The 21448-nt window shown below is 37.6% G+C and overlaps 1 protein-coding gene across 1 annotated transcript in view; it reads left to right on the plus strand.

Moving 5' to 3' along the window:
* Kat2b (lysine acetyltransferase 2B) overlaps positions 1–15795 on the plus strand; it is a 106786-nt gene extending 90991 nt beyond the window's left edge. Inside the window, exons 12-18 of the mRNA XM_026395917.2 lie at positions 1146–1256; positions 2815–2958; positions 7302–7416; positions 9127–9163; positions 9430–9493; positions 9591–9675; positions 13724–15795. Of these exons, the coding sequence (XP_026251702.2) occupies positions 1146–1256; positions 2815–2958; positions 7302–7416; positions 9127–9163; positions 9430–9493; positions 9591–9675; positions 13724–13917 (750 nt within the window). The 3' untranslated portion in view covers positions 13918–15795. The remainder of the gene's footprint in view (positions 1–1145; positions 1257–2814; positions 2959–7301; positions 7417–9126; positions 9164–9429; positions 9494–9590; positions 9676–13723) is intronic.
* Positions 15796–21448: the final 5653 nt, after the last annotated feature.

Here is a 21448-nt window from a genome sequence, read left to right on the forward strand (position 1 = left end):
AAAAATATTAAAAAAAAATAAGAAAAAAACAAGGGGCCAGACAGATCTCTGGTGAACAGTAGGAAGGTCTTCATGCCTAAAAGTAAGTTGGTCCATCTCAGAACCAAAGCATATCCTGCATTAAAGGTATTGCAGCAGATTACCTACCTCCTTATGATAAATGACAAAAGACTTCTAGTTTCACATGGGAAGAGGAATTAGACTCCATGATTTCCAAAGACCCTTCTGCCCTTGCAGTGCTATGGTTCTGTGAGATCATACCTGTGAGCATATTTGGGTCTTTTTATGTGAAGGTATTTGTCTGTGGATGCTTGGATTTACATTCATCTTTCTTTTCTTTTTTAAAGGAGGTTTTCCCAATAAATTTAACTAGTACTTGCTTACATTTTTCATATTTAAACCACTTATTTATTCAACGTTGTTCACTGTTTTTAGTTACTTCCTAATGTACTTTGGCCGTCTTAGAGATTCTGGGCTTCTTAGAACTTGTTTGGAAAGGTCTGATAAGATCAAGTTGAAAATCCTGTGCATTTGATGATACAGTGTTTTTAGTTGCTGATGTATGGTATACCACAGACACTTGGATTAATAAATATTCTAGTGAAGATCAGCACATTTCACTTACAAACCTCTTTTCATCCCAGGTTCTCAGGTACTTTAGAGAGTAGGCAGAAATTCATAACATTTACTCCAAAAACTTTCATATTAATATTCAAGTAAGTTTTAGAAATAAACTAGGAACTTGCAGCCTATGTTATTTTCTCCTCTCTCCCTCCCTCCCTTCTTTCACCTTTCCTTCTCCATTCACACTGGGGATTGAACCCAGGGCCTCACACATTATGCTAGGCACATGTTCCGCCACTGAGCTATACCCACAGCCTTTGGTTGTTAATTTCAAAGAAGCAAAAAGTTGTATTTTCAAATGCTGATATTTATCTCAAATAAGAGTTTTGAATTAAGTTTTATAGCTCCCAAGTTCAGGAATGCAAGAAAGGGTCAATATTATATTTCTTTAAGGAAAGGCCCTATTTGGTAAAATATATCAAAACTCAAACTCCAAAATTTGCAACATTTCCTGATAACCTTGTAGGAATTTCTTTTCTCCAGAACCTAACATATTTGTCTGTATACTAACTTCCACACAGGGCTATGGAACACATCTGATGAATCATTTGAAAGAATATCATATAAAACATGACATCCTGAACTTCCTCACATATGCAGATGAATATGCAATCGGATACTTCAAGAAACAGGTGTGTTTCTCACTGCACAACATTGTTCTGTCATCGTTTTTTTAAAATGATTCAGGTAGCTCTCATCCAAATAAGTTTTTTTTTTCCCTTTCAGTGTTTCTATTTATAAGAAGTATTTTTATTTTGTAAGCCATATGCTAGGAGTAAACTACATATTGGACTAGAGATTATAACAGACAAAGTACTACACAACTGCTTGTTGAGTGAATGAATAAATGGCATCTGTAAATGAAGCATCGTATTGTATCCTGACATTCTGAAATATGGTATCCCTAGACTAAGAGACACTCTCAGTCCTAAGTGTGTAGAGTTGTCCAGCCTCAGGAACTTGGTGAGGCCCTAGGCAATTTAGCAAAACGGTGTCTCAAAACATAAAATAAAATGAGCCGGGGATATGGTGGCTCAATAGTAAAGTGTCCCTGGGTTCAATCCCCAGTACCAAAAAAAAAAAAAAAAGACTCTTCTGTGGTCCTCTTTGTGGATGATGGCAATAGTTACTTGGAAGGTAAGTCTGTGCTGAGAGATGAGACAGAATATCACAGGTAATAGTTCTGAAGTCCAAGTTATTTTATGTAAATAGATACTTTGAGGAAAATTATGTTTACATTATGTGGTATTATTTATAATATTTAATGTATACCCTCAGTACTCTTGTTATTATAGCCTAAAGCATGTAGATGAATATATTGCAAACTATGAATATCACTGAATCAGCTATATATCATGGTGGTCTAGAAGATTTTCATCTGAAAAACTTCTAGTTAAAAACTTCTAGTTAAAGTTTCATTTCTTTAATATCAAGGTTCTTTTTAATTGCATTTTTTTTTTAAATAGTGCTGGGGATTGAACCCAGGACCTCTCTCAAGCTAAACACATGCTCTACCATTGAGCTATATTCTCAGTTGTAATTGCTATCTTTTTTTGTTTGTTTGTTTGTTTTGGTACTGGAGATTAAACCTAGGGGTAGTTCTCTACTGAGACACATCCCCAGCCCTCTGTTATTTAAAATAGGATTTAACTAAATTTCTTAGAGCCTCTCGCTAAATTGCTGAGGCTGGCCTTGAACTTGTGATCCTCCTGCCTCAGTCCCCTGAGCTGCCGGGGTTAAGCTGTACTAAGTCTAGCTAATTGCTGTAGTTTTTATCAAGCTTTTCTTTTCAAATTTATATATTAATATTAGTTACTGATTTTTTTTTTAAGAATCCTAGGCACCCCCCTCACTACTTTGCGGGGGGTACTTTATAACAATCATATTTATATTGTAATTCAGTGCAAAATTAAACCTAATTTTTGGCTAATTCCATTTCCATTTCACACTTTTAAATTTGATTTATTAGGGTCATAGCTTTTATGTTGTCTAGCTTCCTGTGTGCACTGTTTGTTTTCTGATGTTTTTTGAACTTCATGGGTGGTTTTTAAGCTGAGCCTCTTCACAGTAGGGCAGTGGAACCTTGAAGAGAGCACATCCTGGTTCTTCGCACAGGGCCTGGCACATAGTAAGCACTCAATAGATATTTAGTGCACAATGTCTTTATGAATGAATTTATTTACTTTGTAGGGTTTTTCCAAAGAAATTAAAATACCTAAAACCAAATACGTGGGCTACATCAAGGATTATGAAGGCGCCACTTTGATGGGATGTGAGCTAAATCCCCGAATTCCATACACAGAATTTTCTGTCATTATTAAAAAGCAGAAGGAGGTAAGTAGGTTGTATTCCTTCCAGCCAGCTAGCCTTCTTTGGGGTGGGTTCCTTCCATTGGGTTCTGTGTGTACCAGTGGACTGTATGCTGTACTCTCAGCTTGCCATGGGTTATTTGTCTCCTTTTTAGGCCACACTCCTAAGAGAATCAGTGCTGGTTCAATTGGTATAAAATACGATGACATACTTTAATTTTGTCTTGCAAAGCCTTGTACTCTCTGCCCTCAGCCATCTTTTTTTTTTTTTTAAATTTTTTTAGTTGTAGATGGACACAATGCCCTTATTTTTTAATGTGGTGCTGAGGATCGAACCCCATGCCCTCTGTATGCAAGGCGAGCACTTTAACACTGAGCTACAACCCCAGCTCCCCTATCAGCCATCCTTTTTAATCTTAACTCTTTGGTTTCATCTCAAATGAATTCTCTCAAGACCATTACTGATACTTTCACCTTCTTGCTGGGTGTCTTTCTCCATTACCCACGCCCTTCATCCACACACAACAAGCCATTTCCGCTTCTGTTCCAGTTTATCCTTTGAACCTATCCAGCACTGGTTTGCTCCACCTGTTTGGATTTTAATTATTCATCTTACATAGGCATTTATCGAAGCCTGTATTAAAAGCTCCTTTTCATTGCATGTTCCAAAGGAGTATCCTGCTAAGTATTAAGTGATTTATTATATGATGTTGGAATGACATCTTTTAAGAATTAAATGGAGCCATCAGGGGAAGGGCTGATAGATTTGAGCACATAATAATTTTCAATTTCTCTAAGGCAGAATAAGAAAAACAACATGAAAGGAGTGTAATTGGGAAGTACACAAAGGCCATTTATTAAATGAATGAACTTTGTGTGTTAAGCCCAGAACCATGTCCTTTTCTTTTTAAATTCATTTGCTTGTTCTAATTTGATATATATATATATGACAGCAGAATGCATTTTGTTTCGTAGTACACAAAGGAGCACAGTTTTTCATTTCTCTGGTTATACACAAAGTCGAGTCACACCATTTGTGTCTTCATACATGTACCTAGGGTCATGATGTCCATCTCATTCCACCATCTTTTCCACCCCCATGCTCCCTCCCTTCCTCCAGATCCATGTCCTTGCTCCCCTCAGTTTGTTGGAGTTCAGACAGTGGAGTTTGTGGCAGTGTCATCCCACATCCATTCCACTCAATACTTCTGTTATCCATTCTGGTGCACTAACAAATCACCGAAGAAAGACATCTGTCTTACACTCGTCTTCGTTTTCTGGTTGCTACTAACATGCTGACTCCCAATTCTTATTTATCTGTCAAGTGTTACCCATGTTAGTAGAGCTCCTTACTCTGGTGCGTGGTAGTTATTCATTAATGTCCTCATTTTATTTAAGATGGCTCAAACTTATTCTTAGGTGATTTTTTTTTTTTTTTTTTTAAATGAGAAAATGAAAACGACTCTTTGGCTTCTTGGTCAAAGATGTCAGTCTGATAGAGGCTTCTAGAAAGGGCACTTGGAGGAGTTAATAAGGTGGCTGCAGGTTCCTCTTCCCCCTGCCTCTGAGGAGCTGGCTTTCCTCATTGTTCTCTTGGGGCCTAATGAGCAGGTTTGGATTCTGCAGCAGTGTGTTCCGCATTAGAGGCTGCTGGCCAACTCCAGCCCTCACTGCACGGTGGGCTGCGCTTTCCTCATTCCTCTTCCCTGTGGGACCAGTTCACCCCCCAGTGTCAGCTGAGAGCAGGATTCCCTTGGCAAGAGTCTGCGCATTCATGCTGTACTCTGTTGGCCCTTCCCACCTCCAGGGACAGCCAGCTGCACAGAGCTATTTTAGATGGCCAACAAAGCACTCAAGCTTTTAGAAGGCAAGGCTGCCTCCCCCTTCTTTTTCTTCTCTCTTCTTGGCTCCCTTCTCTTTGCCTCCAGCCTTTTCTCACACATACCATTGAAGTCGATGTTGGAGGTTGGGAGCTGTTAACCTAGTTCTTTTTTTTACAAAAAAAAATCTGAATTCATTATAATAAAATAATTTATTTGGATGCACATACAGATTGAGTATCCCTTATCTAAGGATTCTTGTGACTAGAAAGTGCATCAGATTTTGGATTCTTTCAGATGTTGGAATATATACACTGACTTTACCCATGGAGCATTCCTAGTCTGAAAACCCCCAAATCAGAAATGATCTAAAATCCAAAACTTTTTACAATGAAAAGTAAAAGTTGCTTGGTGGTCACAAACAAACTGTATATGCTGAGGACTTTGCTGCTTCTAAAAGAGTACAAGAGCAGAGTAAGTTGAAGTCATTAGTGGAGACGGAGAGAAAAAACCTCACAGAGTTGACAGGCAGACCAGAGTGGGGAGTTAAGTACTACTTCATGAGAGCTGACTCCATGGGCAAGATGGGATCCATTGGAGCCTCCCATCACATGAATTGGCTGTGTGGGTGATCATTTTGAGCTAGAAATCCTGGTAATTGAGTCAGTATGAGCAAAGACTCAGGGTGCCCCATAAGTAGATTGATAGCTACATGCCTAGGGAGGATCATTGGGTATGTGGATGAAAAAAGACACTATTTGAAAAATAGTCTATAAATGGGCAGAATGGAGTGAGCACATGCCTGTGCCTGTATGTGCAGGCAGATGAAATCTAAATCCACACGCGAGACTACAAGAGACTGGGTTTGGAGGAATGAAAGTAAGGATGGGGCAAATTAATGATATATATAAAATATATTTTTTTAAGTAGGAAGGCATATTAGGACTTGGTGACATTAGAAATGGGGAATCCTCTCCTCAGTCTTGTTTGGGTGTGGCTGTGAAACTGATAGCAGTAGGCTATAGGACTGAGATAGGATTTGAGAGAGGATAGGATTCGTTTCACTGGAACACATGTGAAATGCCTCTTGTCTCCTAAGTGATGCTTGGAGGCATAGGGCTGTTAAGAATCCCCTGTTCCCACAAAGTTACTTTTGTCCAAAAGTTTACCATCTTCCAAGTGCCACGTGAGGTGTATGGAAACCACTTGGTGAACACTTACTTTTGATAATTTCTTTTATTTTTTTTAATGACCTTCTGAGGCCAGCTTTTTTTCTTTTTTAATATTTATTTTTTATTTGTAGTTGGACCCAATTCCTTCATTTTACTTATTTACTTTTATGTGGTGCCGAGGATCAAACTCAGGGACTCACACGTGCTAGGCGAGTGCTCTACCGCTGAGCCCGAGCCCCAGCTGCAGCCCCTTGAGAATTTCTTTAAGAAAAAATTTTAAGTTGAACCATAGTCCTCCAGGTATTTCTGAAGGCATCCACTTAAGAGAGTGCCCTTGGGATTCTTCAGCTTGTTTCTTTTTGCCTTTTGAAAAATTGCTGTCCAGAAGATTTTAAATTACAGGAGTGGCCACATTGTGTTTCTTCTTGGACAGCGATAATCTTGACTTACCAGGAATATACTTTTACTCGCCTCCTTCATATTATGAAGTTGTTTGTTTAACTGTTAGGATTACATATCCATGCTTCAGTCATTACCAGCCATACGTTTGAAATAAAGCACTTAGGAACTAGAATTTTTTTTTGTTTTCCTTTTTGAATTCAGTTAGTGACTTTTAATGTGTTTTGTTTTGTTTTCTTTTCCAAAGTACAGTTGTGATATGTTCAGGGTGATGGTTTTTGAGGTTTTTGTTTTTTAAAAGAAAATGGCAGTGCCTTGGAATTAGGTACCTGAGGATATTAAGAATTATTTTTACAGAATAAAACATCTCTCAGACTTCTGGAATCAGCCCTGGTGGCTCATGTCATAGTGGAGTTGAATAACAGACAATATTTTAGAGCAGCTTTTTGGGAAGCAAACAGTATAGGTTGGGGTTCAACCTTGAGAAGTGTAAATAATAGTGGGGCTATAACTGTTCCAGGCTTTTGGGACTTTCTGAGGGCCTGTTCATCTCCTCCAGTCTCAAAAGAGCAGTTCCTTGCTGATGGATGTGAAGAGGCCCTGCCACTTGATTGGGTAGTGAATGCCCAGGGCTGCTTTCCTGTAACTCTGACAGAGCTCCTCAGAGAAGCCAAGCAAAATAATTGGCTCTTATGCTAAAGATGACAAGTAGGCCTTAGGGGCAGTGTGTTCTCTCAATATTGGCTTTTCTTGATGGCAGGGACAAGTCATTGGAAGATGGTTGTGTAAATGTCACTAAAGGACCCTGATATAAAACAATGTTTTCATTTCTTACCTGATAATAGCATTCATCCTTTCCTCCCATTTTGTTTCATAAAAAATACTTTGTTAGGAAAACGTTTCGTTAGGCCTGTTGACTTGAACTGTATCATTACAGACTTCTTTCACTCACCCTGTGTTCTTCCTGTGCTTTACAGATAATTAAAAAGCTGATAGAACGAAAACAAGCCCAGATTCGTAAAGTCTACCCTGGACTTTCCTGTTTTAAAGATGGAGTTCGACAGATTCCTATAGAAAGCATTCCTGGAATTAGTATGTATAGACCTTTTTTTAAAAGCATCATCTTTTGGTAACACCATGAATTGTTTAAAACAATTTCAGAGTGCAGTAATTTGAAAAGCGTTTTCTTTCCCTTCTGTCTCCATGAAGACGGCAAAAGCTTTCCTGTGAATGTCTTTTCTTCTATCCCAATTCATAGAAACTAAACAGAGTGCCCTCTTGCTAGAGCTGTTTATATCCACCATTTGTTGAGAGCCTGCCATTTGTAGCACAATGCTTGGCACTACCCATATGCACCACTGAAAGAAGGGAATTCTACTCTTAACCCTTGAGGAAATAGACTCCCAGAATGGTTATTTCATTTAACATTAAATGGCACATAATCAGATGGTTAGAATTAGATACAAGACAGTTCTGATCTCCTTCATACAGCTTGCTGTTTGCACCAAGTCTTATTGGAATGGCAATTGAAACTGCATAGATATGTGCTTGAATACATTAGTTTCCTCAGAGTTTAAGATTATTTTCCATGTGTCATGGAAATCATATAATTGATTACAAGTCCCTTATTTTACATTAGTTTTCCTAAAAGGGTTCTTTTCTGTAGATTAGAGATGAGTTGTATTGGGTTTTTATAGATTAAAAGCCATTGATTATCATTGACTATCATTTGGTATTCTTGTTTAGTTCAAATCCATGTTCATGTAATATATTGAAGATGGGAAAAATAAAACAAAATATAGAATTCTCCAGAAAAATTAAGAATGTATTTGGGTGAGATTACTTCATCATATCTATTCTATAGAAAAAAATCTTACTGTTAAACCCAGAAATTCTACTTCCCTATATTGTCCCTGTTAATGGCGTAATAGCTGCTTGTATCACAAATGCTTATTTATTTCAAGCATTCATCTGTTTCCTTTTTTAAATCAGCTAATCTCAAAAGGGATAATCTCCTGATTCTTAGAGTTCTGATTTGATTTATATTTTGATAAACTCACAAGGCAAGATGTTAAGCAACATATTTAGGGTAACTGAGTGTTTAGGAGAGAGCAGGAAATCAAATCCAGATCTATGGGTCCCCAGGATGTATGCAGTAAACCATCTCACATTACAAGCAGGGTCCTGGCCAAATACAATAGAAACCAGAGCAGGGTTTGTTCTGATCTGAAATAACAGCTTTCCCCCTTGACGTGGTGATTAGCAAATCATTTGATTTCCAATCCAAAAAAATACAGTACTAGGTAATTTTTTTTTTTTTCCACCGTAAGAGGCTGGAGTTCCTGCTTTCAAAAACACAAATGTGCAGGATAAGGTTGTTGGATTGGGAATCGTTTAGTGTTGTGAGCTATATAAGAAAGTAAATAAGGGGCTGGGGATGTGGCTCAAGCGGTAGCGTGCTCGCCTGGCAGGCGTGCGGCCCGGGTTCGATCCTCAGCACCACATACCAACAAAGATGTTGTGTCTGCCGAGAACTAGAAAATAAATATTAAAAATTCTCTCTCTCTCTCTCTTTCTCTCTCTCTTTCTCTCTCTCTCTCTCTCCCTCCCTCCTCTCTCACTCTCTCTTTAAAAAAAAAAAAAAAAAAAAGTAAATAAGTTCTGATAATTTCTGTCTGTTCCCCAAAATAGACTTTTGTTGAGGCATGGCTATCATTTAGTGTGCTTTTGATAAGTAGGAAGTATGTTATTCTCTTGACCAAAAGCAGTTCTCATTTAGTGTTTGATTTTGTTGACATTTAGGAGAGACAGGCTGGAAACCAAGTGGAAAAGAGAAAAGGTAAGTAAGACGGGTGGATGATGTTAATAGAAGTGATCTTTTTCGCCTCCCAGCAATTTAGAGAAAAAGGGAAAACTGATGATAATCAGTTATATCATAGTTGGTGGGTTTCACTTTTCATTAAACGTTCTAGAATGGTTCCAGTTTTTCCTTTCTTTTCTTTCTTTTTTTTTTTTTTTTTTTTTTTAATGAGACCTAGCTGAATAGTAATCAGCTGGCAAAGAGGGTAAAAGCTAATCCTTGTTGTTTATTCTTTTCTTTTCAAGTAAAGAGCCCAAAGATCCTGACCAACTGTACAGCACACTCAAGAGCATCCTCCAGCAGGTGAAGGTGAGTGTTCTCTTCGTTTACCTCATGCAAGTATTTTGAAATGATTTCCCAACGTGGAATTTCCATATTAGATACCTTACTTTTTTCTTTACCCAAGAGCCATCAAAGCGCTTGGCCCTTCATGGAACCTGTGAAGAGAACAGAAGCTCCCGGATATTATGAAGTTATAAGGTTCCCCATGGGTAATACCATTAAAATTTTCTAAGTATCGATTTGAAACTCTCTGGATGGTGGTGTGGGGGACAAAGAGTGGCTGAGGTTGATTTGTAGTCCTCTGTGGTGTGGGGTAGGAAGTATATGATGGGGGTGGGATTCTATTTACTTGTGGTGGGGGGACAGTAATGTCAGAGCAGGAGGACAAGGGAGAAGTGGGTGGTTCTGTTCAGTAGAGACAGCATGCAGCTGTCTTTGAGAGCCCCACACACTCGCCACACCAGGTGCAGAAAGTCGAGGTGGAGGACTGAACTGCAGGTAGTACTGGATATGGAAACTGGCTGCTTGGACATAACCTTGTTATATTCTACCTGTTTAGTTGCAAATGGAAAAATAGCAGGTTTTGTCCTTTTGATATGCTTTAAGCCTGTCTTAATTGGCTATTCCTTATAAGAATTTTTCAAGGTAATATGAAAGAAGGTAGTTTAAGCCAATTGGCTACTGTACTTTCAGAGGGAGAAACGATAAATGGAGTTCTTGATTGTCCACGATGTTGATAGTTACTGTTGTTGGTCAACGTATACTGTTTATTTTAAACTCTGTCCTCCTCCAAAAGCAACGAAAGACCCCTTAGAAATGGGAATTGTAGAATTTGGTGTTATGCTTTGTACTATGATAAAAGGAATGCTTAATTGAATCAATTGAGAACCCCCAGGTTTTCTCTTTTGTCAGTACTGGGGATAAAACCCAGGGGAACTTTTATTACTGAGCTACATCCTCAACCCTTTTTAATTTTTAGACAGGTTCTCACCAAGTTGCTGAGGTTAGCCTCCAACTTGAGATCTTCCTGTCTTACTCTCCTGAGTAGCTGGGATTACAGGCGTGAACCACCATGCCCCTGCTGAGAACCCCCAATTTTAAGTCATTTTGGCAGTGTGCAGGTGACAGCTAGCTGAAGCGAGAGGCAGTTCCTTTTCTGTTCCAAGTGTTAACATGTGAAAGAAAGAAGGAAAGGGATCCACAAGGTCCTCCATGACTGAGAGTTATTTGCAGGTGTTTCCTATGGCACTGCTTTTTACATGAATGTTATTGATAGTTATAATGATTTTGGTGGCCTATAGTCATTATATCTCTATGTGTTTTTCTGTCTCTCATCTCTGCCTCTCTACTATATATTTTAGTATAAGAAAAATATGTTAGAATCCTTTAGTTTTCGTTTCCAGCCCTAAGTGAACTGGTTTTAGCATCCTCCGGACATCTCTTTTTTTGCTACCCCTGAGATATATATCTCTAGCCCCATCTCAACTGGTTTTGGGAAACTCTCTCATGAGAGTGTGAGTGTGGGGAGTAGTTCCCTCCACACTTGCAGTGTGAGGTCTAGTAATTCGCCGCTAATGTAACTTAAAGTCTGTTGTGTGGAAGTTTCTTGCTTGTTCTATTCTGAGAAAGGTTTGAGCTTCTCTAGTTGGAAGCCACCTGTAGGCACACCCAAGAGCTCATGAGGAGAAAATTGACCCTGTTGAGCAATGCCAGTAATGGATGAGATGTGAACCAGGCAGATTTCATTTAAACAGAAACGGTGCTCCTTAGTGGAACAATATTTCTTTTCTTGAGATGCCTTTAGATGCTGAACAAAATGTGTAGTCCTGCCCCTAAGATGTTCATGTATTTGAAGATAAGACTGATGAAACAATAATTTTACATTTCCCCATTATTTCCTTTATGGGTTTTTGTTTTGTTTTTATTTTGTTGGTACTGGGTATTGAACCCAGGGGTGCTTTACCAACTGAACTACATTCCTAGTTCTTTTCATTTATTTATTTTTAAATTTTGAGACAGGATCTCAGTAAGTTGTTGAGGTGCTTGCTAACTTTTCTAAGGCTGGCCTCAAAATTGTGATCCTCCTGCCTCGGCCTCCTGAGTTGCTGGGATTACAGGTGTATGTCACTGTGCCTGGCCTTCATGGATTTTTCCAGAATCATTTCTTCTTTTTTCCCTTGTGTTCTAAAAACTCCTTTGTCTCCTGGGATGGAGCTGTACATGGATTGGACTGTGTCAACATTTTGACTCAAGCCTGAGTTCTTCCTACCCAGGGATCCGTAGGCAGAGTTTTCCTGTTTACAATTCCAAGGTTGAGTAGGGAGGGGAATGAAAATAGGATAATTTATTGGTGTCATCACCTATATTTAGTCACCTATTTTAACCTGCACCATTTGGTCATTTGAGAGAATCGAAGAAAGCTAGGGATAGAAGGTGCTATCTTAGAATAGAAGGGAAATAGAGGAAGTATTCAAAATGCACCATATTATTCAGGAAGGTGCAGACTCTGAAATTTTAGTTTTGTTTCTTTTACCTTTTATGCTCTCCCATTTCTGCTTACCCACTTCCCTCCCCCCCCAAAAAAAAAAAAAGTTTGGAAAGCTTTTGAACCAACTTTTTTTTGTGTCAAATTCTGTCCACCCCCGGTGTGCTTACTTGTATTTTCTTTCTTTTTTTTTTTTGCTCTATGATTTTTCCTTCTAAAACATTACATTGGACAGCAGAAGTTTAAGTGGCAGACAGCAAAGTGGTAGGAATGTAAACACCTAATTTTACTTAAGGAGGCATAATTTAGTTGTTCTTTCTTAAAGGAAAGAACATCTTGATCTGTTCAGTCACACTTAGGTGAGATATTTGGTGGAGAATTTGCTTAACACTTTCAGGTTTTTTTTTTTCCTTCTCTCCCCAAACTGTTTCAGTTTAAGAAAGGAAAACTAAAAGTTGAGCTTACAGAGGGATGACATACATTGTTGAGATTCTAGGCTTTAATCAGAAGAGATAAGCAGTACAAAACATTTCTCATTTTTTTTCCTTTGGTGTTTTGTGGCAGAATTAGAATTTTAATGCAAGTAAATTTTTTTTTCCCATTTTGGGATGTAGTACATCCATTTACTAATCTTATTAAATGATAATGCCAATGTATTTACTTATAAATTTCTCTCCTTCTGGAAAATTTGATAATATAGTGGGACCTTGGGGTATTGGTAGTTAGAATGTTTTTTTTTTTAAGCCATTTTGTCTTATATTTCCATGTATAGTTACTACAATCATAACTTTTAACGATAGAACCAGACTTAACAACCAGGGGCCCATAAACAGACAAATGTTAGCGTCTTCTAATTTGCATGGAGTTCTTTAAATTGGTCCCAAGAGTGAGGATGGAGGAAACTGCATTGTAGTCTTGCAAGTTTAGATGAAGTACTGTTTTCACTTATAGACTAATCCAATTTAAAGCAAGTAGATATATGGGGAAATTTAAAAAATATATTTTTTTTAGTTGTACATGGACACAACACCTTTATTATTTATTTACTTATTTTTATGTGGTGCTGAGGATCAAAACCTGTGCCTCACACATGCGAGGAAAGCGCTCTGCCACTGAACCACAATCCCAGCCCAATTGGGAAAATATTTTTTACCAGTCTTGCTAGGCTTACTTGCTTTGGAAACATAGATTACGAAGTAAAGTTTGTCATTTTTATATCATTCACGACACATGAGACCTCTTTTTTTTTTTTTTACACTATTTTATGTGCCAGTGATGTGTTTGCAGATGATTAATTTTTCTACTGTAGTCCTGTGTAGAACACCAAAACAACTGTGAATTTAGTGAAATAAACTCAGTCTGATTTCTGTAATTAAATGATTCAGTACAAAAGTTCCACCTGCTCTCTGCCATGAAGACAGAGCCTCTTCTGTTTAATTCTGAATGAATAGCTAACAGTAGTCAGTTCATCAAACTTATCGTTGCTAATCTACTTAGCTTCCTTGTGCTCAATAGGGGATTGGACCAGATGACTGATAATGGTCCCTTTAATGTTAAAATGGCTGTGATTTTACATTAAAAAAAAAGTCAAAAAGAATGAACATAAGATTTAAGAATTATTTTCCTTGATCCTAAGAATTTCTCTGAAACAGTAGTATTGCGATAAGAAAAATGTAATTGAACCAACAACAGATTTCTTTCCCAGTGTCACTTTTATCAGGTGGTGTTTAAAAGGAGTCAAAGATTGCTAATATTTTTTTTTTCCTGTGCAGATCTGAAAACCATGAGTGAACGCCTCAAGAATAGGTACTACGTGTCTAAGAAATTATTCATGGCAGACTTACAGCGAGTTTTTACCAATTGCAAAGAGTACAACCCCCCTGAGAGTGAATACTACAAATGTGCCAATATCCTGGAGAAATTCTTCTTCAGTAAAATTAAGGAAGCTGGATTAATTGACAAGTGATTTCTTTTCCCTCTGCTTCTTAGAAACTCATTGAGCAGTGTGCCTAAAGCAAGGTGGTTTAGTTTTTTAAAGAATTGGATGATGTGTTGAAGAGACTTGTAAATGTAATAATTAGCACTTTTGAAAAACAAAAAAAACCTCCTTTTAGCTTTCAGATATGTATTTAAATTGAAGTCATAGAACATTTTTATTTTATGGAATAGATTTTAATCTATTTACTACTATTATGTAAATTTTCTATGGCATGTCCATTAGCCAACTATTCCATGATAGATGATCAGGGGTTTCCTCAAAACCTGTATATGAGGAAATTGCACATAGTACCATGATTTGTGGGAATCTAGAAAATTTTCAGACCGTGAATGTTTCCATTTTTTTCTAAGGGAATGTGAGAGTTTATTTTTATTTTATTCTGAAGGACTTTAAGGAAGGGATACATGATAAAGAGCCCTGTAAAAGGTTAAATATGTGATGTTGAAGTCTCATTGTAGACTTTTTATATATATATTTTTAAAACACTCATCTAGATGAGGTGCTTTGAGCAGTTCTGAAAAATGCAGTTTCACAAAAGCAAACTGCTTTGATTCCTAAGGAACAAATTCTAAATAATGCAAACTTTTTATAAGTATCTGGGGTTTTGATAATTCTGTGTACCTACAACAAATTTGTGAGTGTATAACCACTATTTCTATAATTCTTTTCTCTACATAAAAATGTAATATCATGTTGACTTAGCTTATGCAGGCCATAAGTTCCAAAAGGTAATTTCCTAGGCCACAAAGGCATACACTTGAAAACACTTGAGATCAAATCAATGTGCTTTAATAGGAAAAGATGTGATAGTCAATACATTTATCAATCTGGTGAGTCTTTGCTCTAATAAATGAGGATTTTTGCCTCTTTTTGTGATACACACAACCCCACCAAATAATGACTATGTGAATCATTTTCTTTTTGGATCTCCAGATTATGTTTATTGTTTGAGGTGAATTAAGTTCCCACCAAGGTTTGCTGTCAGTATTTTAACATGTACATCGCTGTATTGGTCCAGGGTTCTATCCCACTGAAATCCATCACATGGTCTTACTAACTAACCTGTCTTGGGATTCCAGCTTAGTGCTTGGTTTTATTTACTGATTACACTACATAGAAAAGTGGGACATCTGCCACCCCAACTCTGGGAAAACCAACTAATATACCACCATGTAAATGAAGGCCATCTGTATGGTTTCGACACTAATTTTTATGATGCAAATTTATAAACTGATTTTGTAAAGGACGAGGTTTTAAAAATGTAATTTAACTTATGTTTTCTATCAGCATAAATTAAAATGGGTCATCAGTAGTCATTAAAAACAGTTGTCAGAAATAATCTGTATGAAGGAAAAAAAAACTTGCAAATGACTATTAAGTTGGAAGTATTGTTTTTGATGTATAAGGGATGTTCAGAATGCTCACATTTGAAAAACTCCTCAACATTTTTTTTTAGTATAAGAAACCACCTTGAGTGGTGCCTAGATTTCTAATGAAGAATGATGATACAGTTTGGAAAAGTATCTTGGACTGGTTTTAAACAGAGCTTTGTACCGGATTTGCCGAAGCATCTGTTCAGCTTGGTATCCTGTGAAAGTTTGTTATTTTCTGGGTAGACATTCTTATAGAGTATTGTCTTTAAAATCAGATTGTCTCTTCTATATTGAAAGCATTTTTATGTTTTCTAATTTAAAAATTAATATTTTCTTATAGATACTGTGCAATAAAGCTGAAGTAGAATGTGTGGTTTTTGCAAATGCTTTAACAGCTGATAAAATTTTACATTTGTAAAATTAATATATTGTACTGGTACAAAATAGTTTTAAATTATATTTTAAAAAGCTCCCAATCTGGTGGTGTGTTTTCTTCTTCTAGCAGCCTGAGGTCAATAAGAGAAATGTGTGATCTTGTTTGTCCATTGACTGTATCCTTAATCCTTGGCTCTTTGGCTTTTGCTGAAGGTGTTTGGAATTGCTGCATTTGTGGGCATTTTTGTTAAAAACCCATATTCCATTGGTGAGAGTTTTTTCAAGAGGAAAGACACTGTTGTTTGTGTCAACAACAGCAACAAAAGATCCATCCGGAAAAGAGTCTTATAAGTTAAAAGATGTTTTTAGCCAGGTGCATGGTACACAGTTGTAATGCCAAGCATCTTGAAGGCTGAAGCAGGTGCATGGCAAGTTCAAGGTCAGCCTGGGTAACTTAGTAAGAACCTGCCTTAAAAGAATAAAAGGACTGCAGGGATATAGATAGCTCAGTGGTAGAGCACAACTGGGTTTGGTTCTCAGTGATCACCCCCTCCTCCAAAAAAAAAAAAAAAAAAAAAGCGGTGATGGTGGGTGGGGGGTGTTTGTATTTATTCTTTTACTTTCCGTCTGTGAAGTACAGAAATACAGGAATGAGGAGAGACTTAAAAGTACAACAGATTTTTAAACATCACCAACATGAGCAGCTAATGCTACTCAAAATGCTGTCTATAGGAAATAATATATCCTGCTAGGGTTTGAGAAGACCCAACAAAGAATCGGACAGCTCTTCCCTACTGAAATCTGAACCTGGAAGTTTAAAAAAAAAAAAAAAGTCACACACTGGCCAAAATATCACCTTTACTACTAACAAAGAGTCCTGGAGAATGTTGCCTCCTTATCTGAGGCAAATGGTTTTTGCAGTGGGGAACCCCAGAATGTGATTGACTCTTCCATCATCTGCAGCTCCACACCACTGTGGACTTCCGCCTCCATGGGCAAGGCTTTTACTATTAGACTCAGTGTATGGCCAAGAGCAATGGTGCTCTCTGAAGGCAGGCTACTTGAAAAGCATGGGTCAGAGAAGGACTTATCAATCTATGTCCAGCCTTCTTTGATAAGGGTGTTATTGCTTATTGCATAGTTAGGGTGAGTCTCAGGTGAGGAATGAATGATGGAGCAGCAGGAAGCCAGAAGATGTGTGTTCTATGTGCAAATGAAACTTTTGGAAATTATATGTGTAAAATTTAAAAACTCTTTTTTTCCTTTTCTGATTATTCAACCAGTAGTTTAAAAATGGCCATATTTATTAGAAGAAACTGGTGAAAAGGGGACTGTGAGATCTATGTTTTAACCAGAAGTAAAATTTATAATCATGGTGATTTAGAAACAAAAGATTATACTGAGGGACTGTGGGAAGGCTAGTATTTTGTCATTCTTAAGCTTCTGTTTTTCAGATTAGCTCTCAATGTTTGTTTATTTATTTAGGTACTAGGGATTGAACCCAGGGGCACTGTAACACGGAGCTCCATCTCCAGTTCTTTTGGTTTTATATTTTGAGACAGGGTCTGACTAAGTTGCTGAAGCTGGCCTTGAACTTTTTGATCCTCCTGCCTCAGCTTCCTGAGTGGCTTGGATGACAGGGAGGGCACCACTTTTCCTGGCCCTCAGTGTTTGTTTAAAAAATTCTAAGTGCTGCACAAGGAAGGTTACTGGTGGCAGTCCTTGGCCTTTTCCACATTGTTCTGAGCTATTGTTAGTCCTTAACTACCCTTCTCTTTTTAACAAAGTAAAAATGCCAAAGAGATCATTTTACTTGGGAATATCAAAGATCATAATAATTACAAATTCTTAAGAGATAGTAGTTAGTATGACATTTTTTTCTTTTTTGAAACATATTTCAATTTCTTGACTGTTTTTTCTGTGAGAAAAAAAAAGGTAGAGGATGGGGAAGGTGGGCAAGGAGGGTGGTGGCAGGGACTGAAATCAAGCTTGAATCTTAAGGCTCTCGTTAGTATTTACTTTCTCCTTTGGATGCAACAGTGCTGTAAATTGTGATGAAGATTACTAGGGCAGCCCAGTGCGGTGGTGCATGCCTGTAATCCTGCTTGGGAGGCTGAGGCAGGAGGATCAAGAGTTCAAAAGCCAGCTTCAGCAATGGCAAGGTGCTAAGCAACTCAGCGAGACCCTGTCTCTAAATAAAATAAAAAATGGGGCTGGGGATGTGGCTTAGTGGTTGAGTGCCCCTGAGTTCAACCTGCAGTACCCTCCCCAACCCCCTTGCCCCCCCAACCCCAACCCCCCCCCCCCAGATATCCCAGATAACCAGAGCAAATACAGTGTTACTATTGTCCCAGTTAAGTAAACAGATGAAAATGGATTTTAGGATAGGGAAAAATAAAAATGGCAAGAAACTTCCCAGATGTACTTTGGAAGAAGATCTTCAGCAAAATACATAGAAGATGCTCAAAGGAGATGAGAGAATAACCACCATGAGCATCATGAAAAGCCACTTATGCCAGTATTGTGGGGAAAGGAAGCTAACCAGGACAAAGCTGGACATTTTGTCAGGATTTATTAAAACAGTGGGATTTCAACAAAGCAAACGAGTTAAGGTTTTAGCTCCTCCTTGCTGCTTTGGCAGGGTCAGCTGAAAAAGGGGAAAACCAAGTTACTTATGTGTATTTAGATATATATGTGTGTGTGAGTTGAACTGAAGGTTACCAGTTTCAGCTTAACTAGGTTGGAAGTTCTTTAAAAGAAATCTTGGTGAATTTGTTGGAGGCTTAAGGGCCTCCTTAATGAACATGATCACATTCCTTCACATTCTGGCATATCGGTTCCTGTGGTTGTTGGACTCTCCTAAACTTCATGGGTGAACCCAGTTTAAGAAGTTTTGCTGTCAATCTTCAATCTTATGCATTTGACAGGTGGATGTCTAGTTTCAGCTTAAATACATCTAAGAATAGGGAATTGCCTTTTTGTGTTTGTGCAATAGGACTGCCCAACAATGGAACAAAGTGCTATAACAAAGCTTTTGGGTTGGGTTGAATTTAGTTGTTTTTTTAAAGACCCTTCAATTCAATACTGTTTGTGACCAAGCTATATTCACATCTTTTTTTTTTTTTTTCAGAATGCTGTTAAATGTGCCAGCACTGTTTCTATCCCTAATACAACATAGCACACTTGTGTATTTGTAAACTGTAGGCACAATTCAACCTCCCTTCTAATTTTAAAATCACCATCCCTTTTTAATTTTTTAAAAAGGGTCGTAATTAACATGCAACAAAATGCATGGATTTTAAGTGTTCGGTTAGATGACTGTTGTCAGTTGTGGAGTATATCAACTACTCTAAAAAGAACATTTCCATCACCCAAGAAAAATTCCCTCCTGCCTCTTTCCAATAAATTCTTTCCTGCTCCAGGCAACCACTTCTGTCACCATTGATTAGTTCTGTCCTTTGATTTCATGTAAATTGAATCTTGCTATTTGTACTCTTGGGTGTGGTTCATCCATGTGGTGGCATGTTATCATTGCTTCAATCCTATACAATTTACTTTTCCATTCAACTTCAGTGGACATTTGGGTAGTTTCTAGCTCTTAAAATAAGGCTGTTGCAATCATTTTTGTATAGGACTTTTTGTAAACATATGCTTCTATTTTGTGTAAATACCAGAGTGAAATTATTAAGTCACAATGTAGACATGGATTATTTTTTTCAATCCAGGGATTAAACTCCGGGGGGGGGGGCACTCGACCACTGAGCCACATCCCAGTCCTATTTTGTATTTTATTTAGAGATAGGGTTTCACTGAGTTGCTAAGCACCTCGCCATTGCCCAGGCTGGCTTTGGACTTGCAATCCTCCTGTTTCAGCCTCCTGAGCTGCTGGTATTACAGGCGTGCACCACATGCTCAGCTTGGATTTTATTTTTTTTTGAATAGGGATTTCCTTACACATTTATTTGCATTGACCTGTGAAGCTTTTTTGATGGCAATTTCAGTATTTACTGTTATCCTCGTTATATGTTTATTTAAAATATAAATGTCCTCTTAGATCCATGTTATTATTAGTCCACTGCCTCATGGATTCAAGGTAAATGCTGTATCATCAAGCTGCATTTTCAGCTGATGTCCATGTTATTGACAAAAACTAACAGTGAGGGGTCAAGACTGGAATTTTCCCATATGATGCTAAAGACCCAACTGCCTGAGAGTGATCATGCAGCTGTATGTGAACCCACCTAACAATCCCCATTTCTCCATCTTTTCTATAAATATGAAGCTGGAATAAATTTTAGAGATATCTCTTTTTAAAAAAAATAATTTCCTTCTTCCACAGTAGTTACTTTTCAATGCTCTATGCAGCAATCAAATAAGACAGTTAAATGTCAGCTTTTAAGACTAAGATCCATTATTGGAGAGGACATGTCAATTGGTGAAGAAACATAACCTTAGTGAATTCAGAGTTAAAAGATCAATGTGAAGCTGGAATGAAGGTTGATGTGTTGTCGGGTTTTATCCAGTTGGATGTGGTCATGAAATACCTTGCCAAGGAACCTGAGAGCTACAGAATATTCACTGCAATACTAATTTGTAAACAATGAAAAAGTGGCAACAAACTCTCAAGAGGAACGGATAAGTCTGGTTTATTTATATAATTCTGTACAGTGATGAAAATAATCTGCATTGACCAACATGGGTAAGTCTCAAGAATAGTGTTAACAGTCAGAAAAGGGTATGTACAATATGTACAACATGGTTCATGTAAACTGTTACACAAAACAAAATAGTGTAAAATATGATATGTCAAGAACTATGTAATGTTTTGAACAACCAACAATAAAAAAAGGGAAAAAAAAACAAAAAACAAAATAGGCAATGGACAAACGCGCTAGCAGCCAAGAAAGAATACAGAAACACTAAAAAATACAAAACTATGACATCATTTTAGGATAAATGTTGACTCTGGGTATGAAGGGATGAGGAGATAAGGATCAGAATTACAAAGTGTCAGGAGAGAATGACGTTTGAAGGGAAATTAAAGAATATTGATGCCCCCAAATTTCTTAATAAGACATCTATAGCACAAGAGTTAAAACCAAGAATCAACAAATGGGACGAATTCAAGCTAAAAATTTTTTTCTCAGCAAGAGAAATAATATGCGAGGTGAATAGGGAGCCTACATCCTGGGAACAAATTTTTACCCCTCAAACATCAGATAGAGCTCTAATCTCTACAGTATACAAAGAACTCAAAAAGTTAAACAACAAAAAAAGCAAATAACCCAATCAACAAATGGGCCAAGGACTTGAACAGAAACTTCTCAGAAGAGGATATACAATCAATTAACAAATACATGAAAAAATGCTCACTATCTCTAGCAATCAGAGAAATGCAAATTAAAATTACTCTAAGATACCATCTCACTCCAATAAGAATGGCAGCCATTAGGAAGTCAAACAACAATAAGTGCTGGCGAGGATGGGGGTTGGGGAGAAGGTACACTCATACATTGCTGGTGGGACTGCAAATTGGTGCAGCCAATTTGGAAAGCAGTATGGATATTCCTTGGAAAGCTGTCTAAAAGGCCTTTGGTTAGAGTTTTCCTGTGATGTCCTTGGTATGAGAGGAGGAGCCCCAGGTGATTGGACAAGCACACCCAAAGGGTATTGATTGACAGGTCACTTGTGAGACATATAACAAATCTCCATTTTTAGTTTTATCAAATTTAATGATGTACATGCAAAAA

Source organism: Urocitellus parryii, chromosome 3 (genome assembly GCF_045843805.1).
Source record: "Urocitellus parryii isolate mUroPar1 chromosome 3, mUroPar1.hap1, whole genome shotgun sequence".
Classification (NCBI taxonomy): Eukaryota; Metazoa; Chordata; class Mammalia; order Rodentia; family Sciuridae; genus Urocitellus; species Urocitellus parryii.